At 48.7% G+C, this 19,265-nt stretch overlaps 1 protein-coding gene across 2 annotated transcripts in view; it reads right to left on the bottom strand.

The window, feature by feature from the left end:
• Nucleotides 1–19,265, bottom strand: part of LOC123934971 (CD99 antigen-like) — a 31,142-nt gene that overhangs the window by 4,672 nt on the left and 7,205 nt on the right. For both annotated transcript variants that reach the window (XM_045995290.1, XM_045995289.1), the window contains exons 2-8: nucleotides 10,232–10,264; nucleotides 9,760–9,804; nucleotides 8,543–8,590; nucleotides 7,814–7,882; nucleotides 6,182–6,226; nucleotides 4,539–4,607; nucleotides 3,011–3,124 (exon numbers count right to left, since the gene is read on the bottom strand). In XM_045995290.1, the coding sequence (XP_045851246.1) occupies nucleotides 3,011–3,124; nucleotides 4,539–4,607; nucleotides 6,182–6,226; nucleotides 7,814–7,882; nucleotides 8,543–8,590; nucleotides 9,760–9,804; nucleotides 10,232–10,264 (423 nt within the window). The remainder of the gene's footprint in view (nucleotides 1–3,010; nucleotides 3,125–4,538; nucleotides 4,608–6,181; nucleotides 6,227–7,813; nucleotides 7,883–8,542; nucleotides 8,591–9,759; nucleotides 9,805–10,231; nucleotides 10,265–19,265) is intronic.

The raw sequence follows: 19,265 nt of genomic DNA, 5'->3' as shown, positions 1-19,265 counted from the left end.
AGATGGAACCTAGTTCAAGGACAAGAGGGAGGTGAAGGTAGCCATGGACGCTGGGAGGGAGAGAAAGACAAGGGACAGGCAGCAGGTCAGCCCAGCAATACCTCAAGCACCTGCCAGAAAGAACACAAGGACACACGTGAGAGCCCACATCAGCCACCATGCACACAGGACAGCATCGTGCACAGCAAGTGACAGCCGCCCAGAGCGGGTCGCCATACATGACATTGGCCGCTCAAAGCCAACACGGCAAACCAGAAACACCCACATCAGCCACGAGCCCACGCCAGAGACGGCTCTTAACAGACTACCATGCGCCATTTGCAAAAAAGCCACATTAAACTCTAAGGCGCACATCGAAATCTCCAGGAATAAAGGACAGATCTATCAAGCCGTGTTGGCCACGGACACCGTTCCGGGCATCGGCTCCCAACATGACCCTAAAAAGCACTTCAGGGAATGTAGAGCCAGAAGGTTGGTATCTGACGGATGCATTTCCCCGTAGAGTAGACCACCCAGTTGGCGGAGACCGACCTTCACGCACAACTCAACAGACCCTACCAAATACAACGCAATGACAAGGTCCTGGAGAACCACCCTCTACAGAAACACCCACCCTTGTAGAACTATGGTTTTCCCCCAAAAAAACATGGTTTCTTGAAGCACTGGGACACGCCACGGCCATGTCCTTCTTAGAAAATGTCCATGCTCACAGCTCCACCATCCCAACAAGGACACCCACCAACAGTCCTGCACAAACTCCACTGAAAGATCTAGGATGTTGACGATCCCAATGGCTGAATCCAACACTTCAATTCTGGGTCTTCATAAAAATGTGCCATGGAGACAAACCCCGAGTCCATCTACTAACAGGTCAAGAACGCCAAAATGTCTCTTCACGGACTTGGAAGAGATGACTCACTCTCCTATGATACCATCCTGGGGTTTGCTGAAAAGCAGAACCTGATTTTCTTTCTCTTATGGGCATTTTATAGCTGCAGACTAAGTTTCCTAATGACTGAAATCAGAACTACCAGCTTTCTTGTTGCGTTGGTTTTGTTTTTCGGTTTTTTTGGACATTTTCTTTGTGCGTCTGTATCAGCAAAGATCATAAATCCCATAAAAACCAGAAAGCAAATCAAGATGGTAAAGTCGCCCCCAATGGTCACTTCATTCATGCACAATGAGAGACTGTACGAAATTCTGGGTCAATGGATGACCAGGAATGGGGGGTAGGGGGACAGAGAACACTTGGTTTTCCAAGTTCCTAATCCCATTCCAAGTACGGGAGAACATCCATTATGTCCATTATGGACATTATCCATAATCCATAATCCATAATCTGTCCATTATCCAGAACGTCCATTATGATTCTCAGGTCCTCCCCCAAATCCCTGTGCCTTGGCATATGAATGTCACTTTGGCATTGTAACATCCAAGGGAGTCATGTATCTCAAACCCAAGGTGCCAGAAAGGCTTTGCAGGTCCACGATACGACTGAATTTGGAAATCCAAATTGGATTTGACAGTCACCTATAGATTTTCAGAAAATCGTTTTTCCCAGACTTCCTATCATCCTTCCCTAGCAGGCATGCCTTCCTTCTCTCCTGGCTGGACATCAGGCTCTGAGCTGAGCATTTGCAGAGAGGGGGGCAGAAATGAAGTCCACTTGGGCTCGTCCTTGACCTCGGTTCTCTCTCCATTTGGGCACGTCCTTGACCGCACACTTGGGCATTTCCTTGACCTCATTCTTCTCTTGATTTGGGCACGTCCTTGACCGTGGTCATCTGTCCACTTGGGTGTGTCCTTGACCTTGGCCATCTATCCATTTGGACGTGCTGGATACTCAACATTCAGGCAACCGAGCATGGTTTCCTGAGGGCCCCTGACAGAAGGCGCCTGGTCACAGGGACCCTTCCCCTTTGTTGTAGGGAGAGGGATGTCAACAGAAGCTTATGTTAAGTCTCTGAACCTACAAGTCGCTTGTGACTTTCAGTTTCAGGCTACAAACAAGGTCCATGAATCTAAAAATCTAGAATGATGGGAGACTGAGGGTAGACTCCCTCTTTACGGTCAAATTTTGTATCACCATCTATTCAAATCTTTTGTGAATTTCCCTAGAGTCCTCAGGCAGTCGTCCTTGAAGATGGAGGTCAACAGCTAAGTATGAATTTGGACTTGAAACTACAGGTGGGTTGAGAAGTTCAGATAACATGAGGCTCCATCCATAGACCATGGGACCCCTAAAGCCACATCAGAGTCCACCCCTCGTGTTCATCTTACAAGAGGGAAGGCAAGACTTAGAGCAACCCAGAGATGCAAGAACATGAGCCACGTTCAAAACAGAACTTATGGACTTCAGGGCAAATCCTATGTAATTCAGGGACTCTTGCCTGTATGGTACCCAAACACCCAACGATGGAGTTCCAATCCCAATGCTGGTGGTTGTGATACCCTCCACATTTTCCTATAAATTTTATATCCTACCCCCAAACCCTCGCAAGCACCTGTCAGTTCGGGGTGGTACCAGAAAGGCAATCAGCCCTCCTCCGTTTCAGTTTTAATTCCCTTGGTTGGAGAAAACAACATGGCGGCCACCGAGTCATCGCTCTTGTCATAAGCGGGATGAGGACGATCACAGTTATAAATTAGGATGAATAAACATTTCCAAGAGCTTACATTTCTCCAGTCGACCTGTCAAGACTTTCACACACAGCCCTGTGAATCCTCACAAAAGTCTGGTGGTGTGCAGTTGATCATCTCCCCCCTTTAGAGATGGAAAGCCCAAAGACAGGGGTGGTTAGTGACTGGCAAAATTTGCACAACTCCACACTGGTGGCACCAGAATGGAAGCTACAGAACCGAATCCCACTATTCCAGGCATCTCTCGAACTGTCGGCCACCTCCCACGTGTCTCATGCCAACGGGACTTCTGCATTGTTTTAGTTTCGAGAAAGCAGAGCCTTCAAGTTAGTAAGGCACGAAGGGAAGGACGCGGCCGCAAAAACCTTACCGTTTTCTTTGAAGCAGAACTTTTTCTTCTGGTAGGCGATAAAGCTAGAGACCGCTCCAGCCACGGCCACCACGACGGCCCCAATGATGCCAGGGACTACCCCCGGGGAGTCGGCTGTAGGAAGAAGCACACGGCACCGTGACTGGGAACGTTCGCGAAGAGCAGACCACCAACAGGACAGGTGGCTGGAGGCCCTGCCCACCGGAAAAAGGTGAGACTGAGTGTCAAGACACAGGGTCCCAGGGTGACCATGGAGGAAACCCCACTCCTGAGTCTTGCCCAACTTCCAACGCCGCCTCTAGCCTGTTTGCTTGACGTGGAGAACCAGCCATTCTGCTCCCCGAAAGTCCCACCTCGTACTGGAAGTCATCTGACTACACGTATCCCTTCCAGTGCAAAACAGGTGTCAGGAAGATGACACACCCTGGGTCCCCCCATCCCTGTGGCCAGTGCAGGGGTCCTAACAGTTAGCAGAAGTTCTCAGGTGAGGCAACATGGCTCACCGTGCATGGTACCCATCTCGGAGTGGGATGTCCTGGGCATCATCCTCTTCAAACATTTTCTGAAAATCAAAGCCGCTGACCCCCTTTGCTACTTTCATTGGATTTATGGGCATGTGGTTTCCACGTGCTGTCAGTAACTCTCACACCACATGTATCTCTGCCACGTGGACAGCTAAGCTATTTCTAAGCGTGGCAGCTGCTCAGGACATCCCATTCCATGAGTCAATCAAGGATGGTGTGAAGGTTAATTGTGTCCATTGACTGGGTCCAGGGGTGCCCAGATGACTGGGAAAACATTCCTTCTGGTTAAGTCCATATGGATGTTCTCGCAAAAGATTAATGTCTGTATCTACAGACTACGTGAGGCAGGTGACCTTCACCAGTGAGGATGGGCATCAATCCATCCGCAGAGGGCCTGCACGGAACAGAGCACACAGATGGGACATCCATCTTCATCTGCCCTTTGTGCATGGGCACTCCTACTTCTTGGGATTTGAGACTCAGGAGGAGACTTGCCCTCCCAGCTTTCTTGGTTCCCAGTCCTGTGGACTGGGACTGAACCACACCCCGGCTTCTCCTGGTTGTCCAGCTTGCAGTCAGCAGATCATAGAACTTCTCAGCGTCCACCATCATGGGGGATAATTCCTTACAATCAATCTCTTTCTGTAGCTCTCTATGTACATCTACATCTAGATAGATCCCAATGGTTCCGTTTCTCTGGGGAACCACACGTAATAGAGATGGGTTAGGGTTAGGGTCCGTAGGGCACCGTGGGAAGATGAGTGAACCTAACGTGTGGGTGTCATCCGTACCCCCTTGCTGAGCCTACTCAAGGACGTCAATGACCTACTTCAGCAGAGCGCTTGGGATGTGCACGGGGCAAGGCAACCACACTTGGACGTTGACCGCCATCATCTTTAGGACAACAGAGCCAACACAACACGTTTGGTCTTGACCACTGCATTCCACGTTTTCTCAACAGTGCCTATAAGAAACCCAAGACATCAGACACCACGGGTACATACCCTGCTCCCCGCCATCATGATTCTGGCTTCCTCCACCAGCGCCGCCACCGCCGCCACCCCCACCGCCTCCTGCAAGGGAGAAACAGGCTTGCAGACAAGTCGTGTTGGGAAGATTTGGGGCAAAGAAAATATCATCCCAGAGATCAACTTCCGGGACCTTGAGTTATGAAGGAACTCAGAGAGTCCTTTCCTTTCATTGAGTCCCAACTTTGCTAAACGTCATTGGACTCGTTCCTGTTTGTCTGACACGCAGGCTCAGCTCCTGAGTCAAACCACTCCTCTCATGGTGGGCCGCAGGAGAGCCAGGAAGTCCTGTGTGCCTCACAGATTGTGACCCCTCTTGCTGGGCAGGGAAGAATCCCAATCAGGGCCTTGGAGCCCACCTAAGACCCAGCCCATGGCTATGGGGTGATCCAAGCCACGTTCCTATTGACTCCCAGGATATGTACTGGTGACCCCTTGAACAACGCAAGAGGATTAGGAGAGCCAACCCACAGTACAAGCAAAAATCCATATACAACTTTTGATTCCCCCCCAAATTAATTACTCACTAATTACCTACTGTTGACTATTGGCTTCCTGATAACAAAACAGTTGATAACACAGATGTTGTATATATTACATACTGTACTCTCTCTCTCTCTCTCTCTCTTTTTTTTTTAAGATTTTATTTGTCAGAGAGAGAGAGAGTACAAGCAAGGGGAGAGGCAGGCAGGTCAGCTGAAGGAGAAGCAGGCTCCCCACTGAGCAAGGAGCCCAATGTGGGACTCGATCCCAGGAACCCGAGATCATGACCTGAGCCAAAGGCAGCCACTGAACCAACTGAGGCACCCAGGAGTCCCCTGTGTACTGCACTGTGACAATAAAGTACTCTTACAATGAAGTAAGCTTGGGAAGAGAACATGTGATTAAGAAAAAAGAGAAAAAATCGTAAGGGAGAGAAAAGACATTTACAAGATTATTTTGTATTTATCATAATACATGGATTCATGCAGACCCAACCTGTGTTGGTCAAGGGAGAACTGTAAGCGTATAGTAAGACCAGCTACATGTACGTATCATAAATATTAATATATTCTAACTATTATAAAGATGTTATTATTTTATTGTATACTTAAATTTTTACTTATATGTACAAGATGTATTATATCTAAGGACTGCTCTGGACCCTACTCTAACCTAAGGTTTTAAAGAGAGGGATGGAATCTGTCATAAACACATGCACTAAAAAAGTGAATTTTACTTTATGTATTTAATAAAATAAATTTAAAAAAATAGAGAGAGATGGAGAATCTGCTTTCATTTCTACGTTCACAAAATAACAGAACACATGCCATTGATGACACCCAACAGTCACCAAGCAAAAACAGGTGACTGAGGCATTCAGGAGATGTCTGAGAAACGTGCGGTCAGCCCCATGCATACGGCGGGTAGCTCCCTGAACCATCAGCACAGCAACCAGGGACCAGCCCTGGTGGGGCAGGTCTTAACAGTCCTCATCCTTGATGCATCTACCAAGGGCAGAGGGGGGAAGAGATTTCCAAGCAGTTGACTGTGATTTCACTGAGGGTCAGACCGTATACCCTGACATCATTGTGTACAGCAGGTGCGTGACAGGGAGGAAAGAGAACCCGTAACTCGACCTCCATCTGTAGCTCCATCGATGAGATCGGAATCTGAAAAGCCACCTAGGAGACAAAAACACAGTGTCACCTGGCATCTTGGGACGGTCAGGAGGGTCGAGATCAGCCACGCCTGGCCCCAAGCTCGCGGACACATAACAAATTTTTTTTTTTAAGATTTCATTTTTGTATTTTAGAAGCCGAGAGAGAAAAAGAGCATGAGCAGGGGAGGAGGGTACAGAGAGAATCTTAAGTAGACTCCACGTGGAGCATGACCCAGATGGGGGGCTCGATCTCAAGACCCTGAGATCATGACGTGAGCTGAAACCAAGAGTCGATGCTCAACTGACTGAGCCCCCTAGGCGCTCTAAGACATAACAATTAAAAAAAATTTTAAAGCACACTGGGTTCGTGCATTATTTGTTATACAGCAGTAGCTAGCTGATACGTATCAGATTTAATGCATCAGTTTAACAAGACCTATCATAGCTAAATACGGTTTGTTCCAGGAAATCAGGGACGTCATCTGTAGAAAGACATCCTTCGATATACCTTGTCATATTCATGGGTTAAAAGAAAAAAAAATATGTTCATATGCATTAATGAACACATGCAATCAATGAAATTTAATATGGGTTTTATAGCCAAGGCACAATGATTCAAATACAAGAAAACTGGAAAGAGACAACATAAAAAAAAATATATATACACATTTGATTTAAAGATCACTTGCAAATAATATGATAATCTTTTTTATAAAAACTAAATGATGAAGGCAAAATTATTAACAGGTAATAAGGATTCATCATTAAGTGGCCCATGAGGAAAGACATATGCAATTCATTTCCATATCTCAGAAATAAGCAGAAAAATAATGGGCATAAAATGTATTCACAGAAAAACACCAGCAAGCAAAAGCAATTTAGAAATTACGTTTATAGGAACAGCAATGCGAAAGAGGAAAGAGAACAGATTCCAAAGCAAAAAAGCTCAATTTTGCAAATGGCCGGCACTCTGCAAATTGATTTCTCATTGGAAACCATTCCAGTGACAATAAAAGGAGGGTTTTCTTTCTCCCCAGAGGGATGAGAGACAATGACCCAGTGAGTGCTAAATTAAAAAGAAAAAACAGCCACAAAGACGCAGGGGAGCCATTCGAACATAAAAGACCCCACGGGGAAAACACACACACGTGCACACACATTCCAGGACCACTTGCCAAAAACCACTGCGAAAAATACCCAAAGGCGAAAATAAGGGGAGAAATGTTTTCATCATAAATGACTGAAAAAAGGATTTGTGCGTGGGTGACGCGGGCTTCTCGACCAGGCAAGACATGCCGGTTTTCCTCAAATGTAACCCAGAACCAGAGACACCATCAAGCCACGCGCAAAAGAGAAACCAGACGTGGCCATGACACGCCGAATTTATTTCCTTTCATTTCGGAAATACGTTGCACCAAAAGTCAAATCCAAACCAAAAATACCTTTTCAAGAACTCGTGTCCCACTCCTGGAAAACCAGAATGGCCCTGTTCCAGGGAGGGTCCCCCCCCATGAAGGCCACGCTGATCTGATAGGACGACTTCTCGGCCGACAGGGAGACCACCGTACTCTGGGAAATGCACAGTGTGCGTTCAGGGAAGGCGTCTTACCAGAAGATCCCGGCTGGTTGGGGTTTGGATGAGGCTTAGGTTTGGGTGGATTCGGTGGTGCTGGGTCATCTGTTGGTAAAAAAACACAAGTGTTGCATTTGTGAGGAGTCAGCAAAAAAAAAAAAAAACCCAAAACACAAGAAAGAAAACACATCCGTTTTCCTACAGATGGTTTTCCAAATAGCTACAAAGGGGAGCATATCCTTTCTCATGGTGGAGAATGCCAAACACAGCCACCAGCCCATTTCTTTCCATCGTCATCCAGGTGTCCTACCTACCTCCGAGAGAACCAGACAGTTCCAACAGTTACGTAAATTTTTGTTAGAAGCTAAAGCAAGTGCCTGGACCAGGTACAGAATTCGTGGGACCCAGGGCAAAATAAAAATGCAGGGCCCTCGTTCAAACTCAATTGAGAATTTCAATATGGCGGACGCAAACCATTCCAGCAAGGGTAGGACTATAGTGAATGCACAGTCCGTTGCCCTGGCAAGGGTGCTCATGTTAACCTTATGCCATTGCAAAGGCTAGAAGCCCTTTTATTTTTTTTTAAATAAAAACAAAAACAGGCAAAAACCGAAACCCAACAAAAGCCAACAATAACACACTATTCCCCATGTGTTCATGGTAACAGCTAGTTCCGACTTGAGAGGCACAAGGCTCTTGGGAATGATGATAATTTAGTGATCCTAACCAAGTCGGCCACCCAGAAGACTTCCCAAAGGTACTTACTGTGTCCTTCCCCGCCGAGGGCATCTTCCAGACTGAGCCCGTCATCGTCTACAAGGGAAATGGGCTGTTAACACTGCAGACCCAGGAAGGAATTCAGCTCCCCAAGCCACGGAGGAAGCCCTGCATCCCCACCTCCCCAAACACGACGGCAAATACCAGTCTGACCCGGGTCCAAACAGAAGAGCCAAATTCTTGACCTCTCCGAGGAGAGGAGCAAGAGACAAAGCAAAACCCACAAAAAGGAACTGTACCCATCCAAGGCACCACGTGCGCCAAGCTGGGATTCCAACTCTGCCCACCGAGAATCCTTCGCCGTTACCGTCCCGTCCGAAACCACCCCTCCCATGTGGACAGCGTCCTCTGTAAGGCAGACACGATGCGGTGCACGCAGAAATGGGGCACCAGACTTAGGCAGGCGTGTACCTACACCGGGATTCCCTCAACGAAATGATGGACGCTTCCTGCTGGCATCACGGCTCTCCTTAGTATTATGACCCCTTTCCAATTTCCTGCTACGTTAGCGACGTTGGTGCATCTGCCCATCGCAAGGCACTGAACTACGGTGGCAATTCAGGTTTTCAACACTCTCTAATCCAAAATTCTTTTCATGCCCGTGCTGTGCAAAGATGCGTGTCTGAACACGGCAGGTGCTACCCTTTCCCTTCTGACGGGACATTCTGGCCGGGGGACCCTGTTCCTAAAGAAACCTATTCCCTTAAAAACAAATTAAACAATAGCGGTAAGACCGCCATGATTCTGACGTCTGGTTGGCCAAGAAGCAACAATCAGACCTTTGTTCCAGGTTCCCAACTTCCATTTGGAAGGAACCCCGCCAAGAACGGGTAGGTGTGTCCTAGCGGCTGGAGACCGGGTTTGCTCACGGGTTGTACCGGCATCTCGGCCCCGAAAACTGCTTCCCCTACGCAATGCACATCCCAACACAGAGCGAGCCCTCCAGAAACACACTGTCCAGGCGACCCGAAATCATCCCCAAGACTCATCAGACCTCAGTCTGCCCCAAAAAACATGGCACCCGGTGGCCAACGTCTACACCACGGCTCTGGTAGGAATCAGTCTGCACCCAGAGATCCCAAACCACTCGTCTCTGTGGTCGTCTACGTCTCGAGCAGCTCTCGGATGAGCGGGAGGGAGCACGGCCCAGAGAGCTGTCCGGTAGACGTCCTCTGCTGTGTGCGCCAGGCCCGTTGGCTTCTTACCAGCACTGGGTCTCTTGGGCGGTGTCGTGGGCTTCTTCTCCTTGTCTAGACAGAAAAGACATCGCATCAGCAAGACCCGTGGGTGAGAAACTGTACCATCTCTCAAGGATGCCCCATGTACTCTAAAAAAGTCGGGAGAATGCCCAAATCGTCACACACAGCCCCCATGGCTCTGGGAGTGGACAGGATCTGGAGCGTGAATTCCGAGCCAACAGGACCCCCATGGACGGGTACACAGCCTGATGCTGGACGTGGCCTTTGCTGAGACCAAGACCAAGGGGGTCTTTGCACCGGGAAGGTTTCCTCCCCCTACCCAGAGCGTCTGGCTTTTCCTCCCCCCGTGTGAGTCCCTTCATGGGTCCACACTCGATACACTCACTACATTCAGACGAAACACTCGTCGTCCGTTTAGAGACACAATTCTAACATGACGTCTGTCACCTTATGAATATTAAATCGCAGCAGGACTTACCATCGAGGGCGTCCGCCAAGTCGAAGTCTTGGCCTACGAGGACAGAGAATCCGGTTAGGAATCAGGAAAATAGTCATGCAAAAATTAAGAAGGCAGTATTTTTTTTTTTTAAAAAGGCGGGGACTGAGATTTTTCTGGACTGCATGATGGTTGCAAAAGTCAGTTGGTTTTTAAAACGTAGAACACGCCGGAAGGTCTCATGTCTTCGACACGCTCATGTTGATGCCGAAAAGTAAGACGACCGTTTACGTTGGAAACAGCTGGTGATCGTAACATTTAGCAACATAACAATTAAAAAAAATGCATCTAGCAATTTTTTAAAAAGAGCGTAACAGTTTTAAAAAATGTGTGTAACAATAAAAAATGTGTATAACAATATTAAAGATGTGTATAACAAATTTTTAAATGTGCATAATTTAAAAACTGTATAATTTTAAAATGTACGTAACAATTTTAAAAATGTGTGTAATAAAAAGTGTATAACAATTTTTAAAAGTGTAGAACAATTTAAAAATGTGCATAAAAATTTAAAAAATGTGTGTAACAATGTTCAAAATGTGTATAACAGCTGTTAAAAAATGTGTAGACCAATTTAATAAAACGTGTGTTACAATAAAAGTGTATAACAATTTAGAAAAGGTGCATAACAATGTTAAAAAAATGTATATAACAATTTACAAAATGTGTGTAACAATAAAAAAGTATATGACAATTAAAAAATGTATAACAATTTTTAAAAATGTGAATAATAATTTTAAATATGTGTGTAACAATTTTAAAAATGTGTGTAAGTTTTAAAATAATGTGTAGCCCAATTTAATGGGTTACAATAAAAGTGTGTAACAATTTTAAAAAGGTGTATAACAATTTACAAAATGTGTGTAACAATTAAAAAAGTGTATGACAATTAAAAAATGTAAAACAGTTTCAAAAAACGTGCATAATTTTAAAAATGTGTATAACAATTATAAAAATGTGTATAACAATGTAAAAATGTGTATAACAATTTTAAAAATGTGTGTAACAATAAAAGTGTATAACAATAAAAATGTGTATAACAATTTTTTGAAATGTGTGTAACAAAAAAGTATAACAATTTAAAAATGTGTATAGCAATTTTTAAAAATGGGCTAAATAAAAAATGAATATAACAATTTTTAAAAATGTGTATAAATTTTTAAAAATGTATATAACAATTAAAAAAACTGTAGCAACAGCTAGAGCGCTAGGAAAATATGGTAATTTTGCCCGTGTGCCATTCCTGAACAACAGACCCCTCCAAGAATGACTGACTATTTCCCGTACGTGACGAAAACACACACACAGACAGAAAAGCCCCATTTACGACCAACCTCCCTGACTAACCCAACCTGCGTTTCTTGCAAATGCACTAAACTACCGAGAAAAGCACCGAAATCGTCCTCAGCTCCTGGGATCACTCAAACGGGGCGTCTGCTGAGACGAGCCGCGTTTTCTCTCCGGTCCCGAGGGTTTTGATGGAAACCGTTTCCGTGCCAGGGCCCAGGGCCCGCTCTGACCGCGGCACAAAAGACAACGTAAGGACATTTCGGAGAAGTCCGCGTGGGCTGTGAGGACACGGACCGCAGGCCGGACGGGGACTGTGGGATCCGGAAGCTGAGGGGACCCTGACCTCCCCTCAGGAAGGGCCGGGCCTTGAACGCTGCACGAACACGCAGGAGCCGTCTCGTGTGGGTACGTGCTCAGCTGCACGGAGCGTCTCAGACAGGCGGCGCTCTGTCATTGTGTCCTCTGTCCTGTGTGCGTGGGGCATGCACGTGTGTGTGCACAGATGCGGGGGTGTGGTTTGTGTGTGTGTGCATGGTTTGTGCGCGCACAAATGTGTGCAGGTAGGTGTGGCCTGTGTGAGGGTGTGGACACGTGTGCGTGGTTTGCACGTGGGCCCATGTGTAGCTTGTGTGGTGCATATTTGTGTAGCTCTGTGTGCATGCACGTCTCTACGTCTAGTGTGGATGTGTGGATCTGTGTGTACACGTGTGTGTGTGTGTGTGTGTGTCCCTACGTGTGTGCAAACAACAGGCAGGCAGAAGCCGGCGGTCTCGGGCACGACGCTCATGCGATCCCCGGCGGCCCCAGGGTGGCTGTACTCAGGATCCCAGACCTGCAGTCCGGCCGTCTACACCCGTGCGGTCCAGACACAACACACACAATTACATGACGTCCAGCATGCGGCAGGTTTCCCTGAGGCGGCAGGTGGGATTCCGCAGACGTTGCCTCCCCCCAACCCCCGTGCGTGTGTCTCCCCAGGAGAACACCCTCGGCCCCAGAGTGAGAGCCTCCCTTGTGGGCAAGACCCAAAGGCATTCGGCTGAGCCATTCAGCCTGGATCCCAGGGCTCGGGGCTCTCTGCCCTCTGCCCCCTGGGGACCCCCTTTTTCCTGGTCACAATGCCACACCCTCACCACAGATGACAGAATCCCAGGGACTACCCCCCGGGAGTGCTGCCTACACAGAGCTGGACAGAAATTCAGGGGCACGGAGGGGCCAGCTTCCACGGAAAGTCCCCCCTTAACTCAATCACGAAGACACGTCCCCCCGCCCTGCCCGTGTGTGGGTTCCCCGATGCCAGCTGCCCCAAGACTGCGCTGATGTTTGCAAAAGGGAAGCTCGCAATTCGTGACCGCTCGAGCCCCCCCCACCCAGGGACAGTCAGGAGGTGCAATGATTCAACAGCCAGCAGCACCGGCCAGCCCTAACCCCTCCCAGTCTCTTCCTGACCTAATCTGAGCTCTCCGTCTGCATGGCTGGCATCCCAGTTCCAGCCCAACACGGCTGACTCTGTCTCATCACAGGCGACCACGTCCGGGGGCTCCCGGCTCCCGGCAGAAACCCTCCTGTGCCGGCCGCTCCCCCTACTGCCTCCCGGGGCCAACTGTCACCACCCGGACCAGGAGCCCGGGCCCCGTGTCCAGAGATCAAGGCATGTCGCGCCTCCGTCCCAGCTACGAGCAGACCACGGTGCACGCAGCCCGTCCACCCCCCTGGGCTCCAACACCCCTCAAGGCTGCAGATGTTCAGGGCCACGCAGGGGTGAGTCACGCAGGGCGAGGCTCGCCCTGGCCGGAGGGAGAGACACGTGACTCATGCTGCTGGCACCACGGCTCCCGCAGCCCCTCCCGCCCTGGTTCCGCCAGTCCTGCTGGGATGCAGGCTGAGCCCCGTGCAGTCCCCAGAACCCCTGGGCAGGCGGGCAGGCGGCTCCTCCTGAGTGCGGATGCACCCCTGCCTGGGTCTGCATTCCCCCAGGATCTCCATCCCTGCCTGGATCTGCATCCCTGCCTGGGTCTCCATCCCTCCAGGGTCTCCATCCCTCCTGGTCTCCATCCCTGCCTGGGTCTCCATCCCTGCCTGGGTCTCCATCCCTCCTGGGTCTCCATCCCTCCAGGGTCTCCATCCCTCCTGGTCTCCATCCCTGCCTGGGTCTCCATCCCTGCCTGGGTCTCCATCCCTGCCTGGGTCTCCATCCCTGCCTGGGTCTCCATCCCTGCCTGGGTCTCCATCCCTGCCTGGGTCTCCATCCCTACCTGGGTCTCCATCCCTACCTGGGTCTCCATCCCTCCTGGGTCTCCATCCCTCCAGGGTCTCCATCCCTCCTGGTCTCCATCCCTCCAGGGTCTCCATCCCTCCAGGGTCTCCATCCCTCCTGGTCTCCATCCCTCCAGGGTCTCCATCCCTCCTGGTCTCCATCCCTGCCTGGGTCTCCATCCCTGCCTGGGTCTCCATCCCTGCCTGGGTCTCCATCACTCCAGGGTCTCCATCCCTGCCTGGGTCTCCATCACTCCTGGTCTCCATCCCTCCTGGGTCTCCATCCCTCCTGGGTCTCCATCACTCCTGGGTCTCCATCCCCCCTGGGTCTCCATCCCTCCGGGTCTCCATCCCTCTGGGTCTCCATCCCCCCAGAATCTCCATCCCACCAACCCAGCCTAAATTGGGTTTCTCTGAAATTCTACCACAACAATGGGCCATTGCAGAAATATAAAGCAGGATGGAGATATGCATAAAACTAAATGACAAAAATGACAAAAGACAGGTTCCATACAAGGAACTTAAAAGTTATAGGAATACATAATAGAAAAATTATAGATGTATATTCAGAACAAATTCTATATGTTTAAATATACTGAAGATTCTCTCTCAATATATAAGATTCTATATATATATAAAAGATTCTATATAGAATATAAAATAAATTATAAGTACATATTTGGGATAAATTATAGACATTTACACATATATAGAATATAAAATTCTATATAGAATGTAGAATAAATTATAGAAAAATATTTAGAATAAATTATATACATATGGAATATATTATATATATTTACACATATACAGAATATGGAATAAGTTATAGTACAATTCAGAATAAATTACATATATAATAATTTTATGTAATTGTTATATGCTTTAATAATAAATGATAGAAATTGGAAATCACATAACTTATACACAGAATTTATAAAATCTAGAGATAAGTCATATTAAAAATATAAGTAAGTTATAGATATTAGAATAGGAACAAAATATATTGATGACTCATAGAAACTAAATTATGTAACTTATGCAGAACTTATAAATGATATAAATACATATGTAAGATAAGACACAAATAAGTTGTAGAAATAAAATCAGAATAGAAACGAAATGTAATCATAACACGTTATAGAACTTGGAATTTATGCAATGTATAATTTACACACACATAAATCCACAAACCCTATAAACGAAACAGAAATAAGTCACAGGACAGAAACAGGATTTGGAATAAAGTACAGACAGTCGTTTTCCGTACTTACACATTATAATTTATACGGAGCTTACGAACTATATAAGCATATGAACACAATTACAGAAATACAATGAAAATAGGAATAAATGACATGCATTTCCAATAAACTATACAACTTTGGGAATTATACAATTCCCAATAAACTATACAATAAAATATACAATTTAGACAAACTGGAAATCTCCCAATTTGCACACATCGCCTGCAAATCAGACACAAACACAGACACAGACAAACACGTACGTCAATAAAGTAAGTCACGGAAAGATGAGAGGAGAAATATCAAGGAGGCGGTGAGGCAAATGCTCGCATTTTCAGGTATTTTCTCGGGGGTGCACCAGAATAACAAATGTAGGCAAAGCCTGCGATGCCCCCGGGGCTTTCCAGTTAACATAGGAGTCCCCACGGGCGACGGGAGGAGCGCAGACCTGCCCAAGGCGCCTGGGTCCAGTGCAGTGGGTGGAAATGCCAGGGTCCCCCCAGCCCAACCACCTGCAAAAAACATGGAGCCGTGGGGGCCGTCCGAGCTCTGCGCCACATCTGCAGACCCGGCAAAAGCTTTTCGTTAGAGAGCCCTCCCCCACCCCAGGTCACATGGCATGCCCCTGAGCAGCCGGTGTCCAGGTTCCTGGGGGCTGGAGATGGGGTCCCCTCCACCGGATGGAGTGCCCAGCACAGAGCCCAGGGCGTGGAGACACACACAGGTGTCGGCCTCATCCCGAGCCCTGCAGGTCAGGAGGACGACGGACATCGTGACCACGAATGCCATCTGATTGCATCGTATCTCTCGATACCGAGAACGTCCTCATGTTTCCGGGCGCAAGACGGGAATCGCTTCAGAAATACCTCTGTGCCTTTTGCAGACGCGACACCAAACTGTCTGCCCTTCACAGTTTAAGATTTATTTGGGACAGAGGGAGAGCGCACGCGGAAGGGGCAGAGGGAGAGGGAGAGAGACTCTCAAGCCGACGTGGGACTCAATCCCACGACCCCGAGATCACAACTTGAGCCAAAACCATGGCTAAACCGACCTTGCCATCTAGGCGCCTCTGCCCCTCAGATGTTTTAAGTCCTCAAGGTTGCAGGACTGTGCTGGTCCTGGGTCCTGCTTCCCAAAGACGCACGATGGCACGACAACAGATGAACACGCATGCACAAAAACGCACTCGACGGCTCGGTGACAGACGCCCAACGAAGGCCACGCTGACGGACTATCGCCACCACTCAAGCAACGGGAGCCAAGATGGCGGGCTGCACACACGTGTCCGTGAACCCAAGGCATGGCGCTCGCCCTGCCCAGACAATGTTCTTGGCCACAAAAGGGAGCCAAGCTCAGCGCCATGGCGGTCTTGGGCGTCATGGGCACCCCGACGGCTGACATCAACTCTGCTCCCTGTTTTAGTCCCACGCGGGTTCATCCTCCCCAGGGGCTGGGATGCACCAAGTCCTTTCATGTAAGTTTACAACACGGTGGAGGGGAGGGGAAAGGTCTTTCTCTCCATCACGCCAGGGACAGCCCTGAAAGGTAGGCCAAATTGTGCACAAACCCTGGGAATCTGGTGAGGCCGTGGGGTGGTGTTGGGGACCATCACGGTCCCCCAGTCTGCCTGTGCCAACAGATGCCTGACAGATCGGATTGCCATCCATGGACCTGCCTTTCTAACACCGTCTGGCCGGGACCCTCTGCTGTCTGCCCGCTGCTTGGGGTTCTCCCTCAGAGGCACCCAGTGTCTCCCCTACAAGGAGCCAAGGCATTGCTTCCCAAAGGGCAAGCTCCAAAACCAGACTAGAAGCCCCCATTCCGAACCCGCCACCTCTCCAACTGTGCTCCCTTCACACAGGGCCCTGCCTGCCCACCTGGGCTGGCCCCCAATGACCCATCAGACGATCCCAAACTTTGTCAGCTCATGGAGCCCTTGGTGGCTCTGGAAACTGGCCCGAGGCTACAGAACAGACTCGACCATTCTGTTAATTAATTACAGTCCCTTCTCACAGGTCACGGAAGTTACATTCTCTAAGTCATCGGGGATGCTGAACGCATGGATGCTCCATCTTCGCTCCTAGGGATGGACAGGGTTACGATCCCACAGCCCTGGGTCACACGTTCCCCAGGGCATCAACGCACGACCTTGTTTTCTGCGTGTTTCTGCTTAAACAGACCGTCCTGGATCTGTGTTGTTTATTCATCAGTGTGGCCAAGCACAGGACACAAAAATGCAAAATACGTGCTCCCACACAGACCATGAAAAGGACACTTGTGGACAACCTGGAGGCTGGACGTTGGCTCGCATAGTCTGCGCTTCTGCACCCGTCCCTGAACACGGACGATTTTCATCCGGGAGTTCCAAATAAATGGCAGCAGGTGGGCAAATGCACAAATACGGGATCCGTGAATATGGGGAATGCACTGAATTTCACCTCAAACAGCATCACCCCAGGAGGTCCTGCGGTGTCTAACACAGGTGGCTCTGGGTTCTCCAAAACTTTAAACCTTTCCCCGAAAACAATCCCAGGAGTGATTTAGGGCACATTTAGGGCACCTACAGTCTTCATCTGGATCCTCTCCTTGCCTGTACATGCTAATCCCTTCTTTCCGTACCAGGAGAACTCCTATTCATACCTCAAAGCCCCGAGAAAATGCTGCCTCCTCTGGGAAGTACTCTGTCACTCCTCCTGAGCACACTGAAGCATTTCCTCACCACGGCGTGCACAGACTGCTTCTCAGCTCCAGCCGTGGGTGATTTCATAAGCCTGGATGCTCAGCTCAAGGTCCCGGTGAATTAAACCAGGAATTTTGTGGGCTGGGATTCAGGTACAAGTTCACGCTTACCTGCCTGCTCAAAACCCACCAGGGGAGTTTCAAATCCACATTCTGGGAACCAGGGCTGCCTATCACGTACCCGCTGCAGGCTGGTCTAGAGCTAGAAATAAACTACGTCCTTTCGGCATTAATCACCGCTTCTGTCTTCTCTTTCCCTCCTCCACACACCCTCCGGTTGAGCTCACACACCTAGGCTTCCTTCCTGCAAGCCACGCCCCCACCCTAAAAAGCCCTCTTCCCTCTTTATCAGGCTTCCACCACTACAAAGGTCTGTCCACTCGTGGAAACTTGGTGCCCATGGAGGTTCCCACCTGCGAGGAGCCCTCTCTGACCCCCTGGGGCAGAGTGGTCCCCGCTCCCCTTCACACAACACTGCACCAGAAGAGACAGCTTGCTTGTCTCTCCCCTGGCAGAGAAGAGAGGATGGGGACGAGGTATTTCTTCTCTGGATCCCCGCACACAGCAGAGAGAGAATACAGATACCACTGGGAATTCTATCTACGCCAGGTGAAGGCATGCGCAAGAGCCGGTGGCTGGCTGGGTGGGTATGTGCACGGACGGACAGGCGAGTGGGTATGTGGGGCGATGGATGAGAGGATGGATGGGGAGATGGATGAGTGGGTGGATGGAGAGAGAGTGGATATATACATAAAGCTAAATAAAAGAAAAAATTGGTGTTAGTCATAAATAAATGATGGGGGATAGATAAACTAATGGGTGGACAAATAAACTAATGGATGGACCAGTGGATGGATGGATGGATGAGTGAGTGGATGGAAGGATGGATGGATGGATGAATGGATGTATGGATGGATGGATGGACGGACAAATGGATGGTGGATGGATGGATGGATGGATGGATGAGTGGGTGGATGGAAGGATGGATGGACGGACAAATGGATGGTGGATGGATGGATGGATGGATGTGTGGATAGATGGATGGATGGATGGTTGGTTGTGTAGATGGATGGATGGATGGATGAATGGACAAGTGGGTGGATGGGTGGATGGATGGATGGATGGTTGGATGGATGGATGGGCAAGTGAGTGGGTGGATGGATGGATGGATGAATGGACAAGTGGGTGGATGGGTGGATGGGTGGATGGATGGTTGGATGGATGGATGGATGGATGTGCGAGTGAGTGGATGGATGGATGGACAGGCAGACAGCTGGACAGATATATGGGTGCATATATGTACAGATGGATGGATGGATAGGTATATGAGTGGGTGGATGGATGGATGGATGGATGGACGGATTGACAGAAAGATGGATGGATTAACAGCTAGACAGATGGGTAACTGGATGAATGGTTGGACAGCTGCATGGACAGACAGATGGATGGATGGATAGGTGGACTGGTGGATGGATGCACACATT

Source organism: Meles meles, chromosome X (assembly GCF_922984935.1).
Source record: "Meles meles chromosome X, mMelMel3.1 paternal haplotype, whole genome shotgun sequence".
NCBI lineage: Eukaryota > Metazoa > Chordata > Mammalia > Carnivora > Mustelidae > Meles > Meles meles.
The sequence above is the reverse complement of the archived record's forward strand: the minus strand, read 5'-3'. Positions and strand labels throughout refer to the sequence as shown.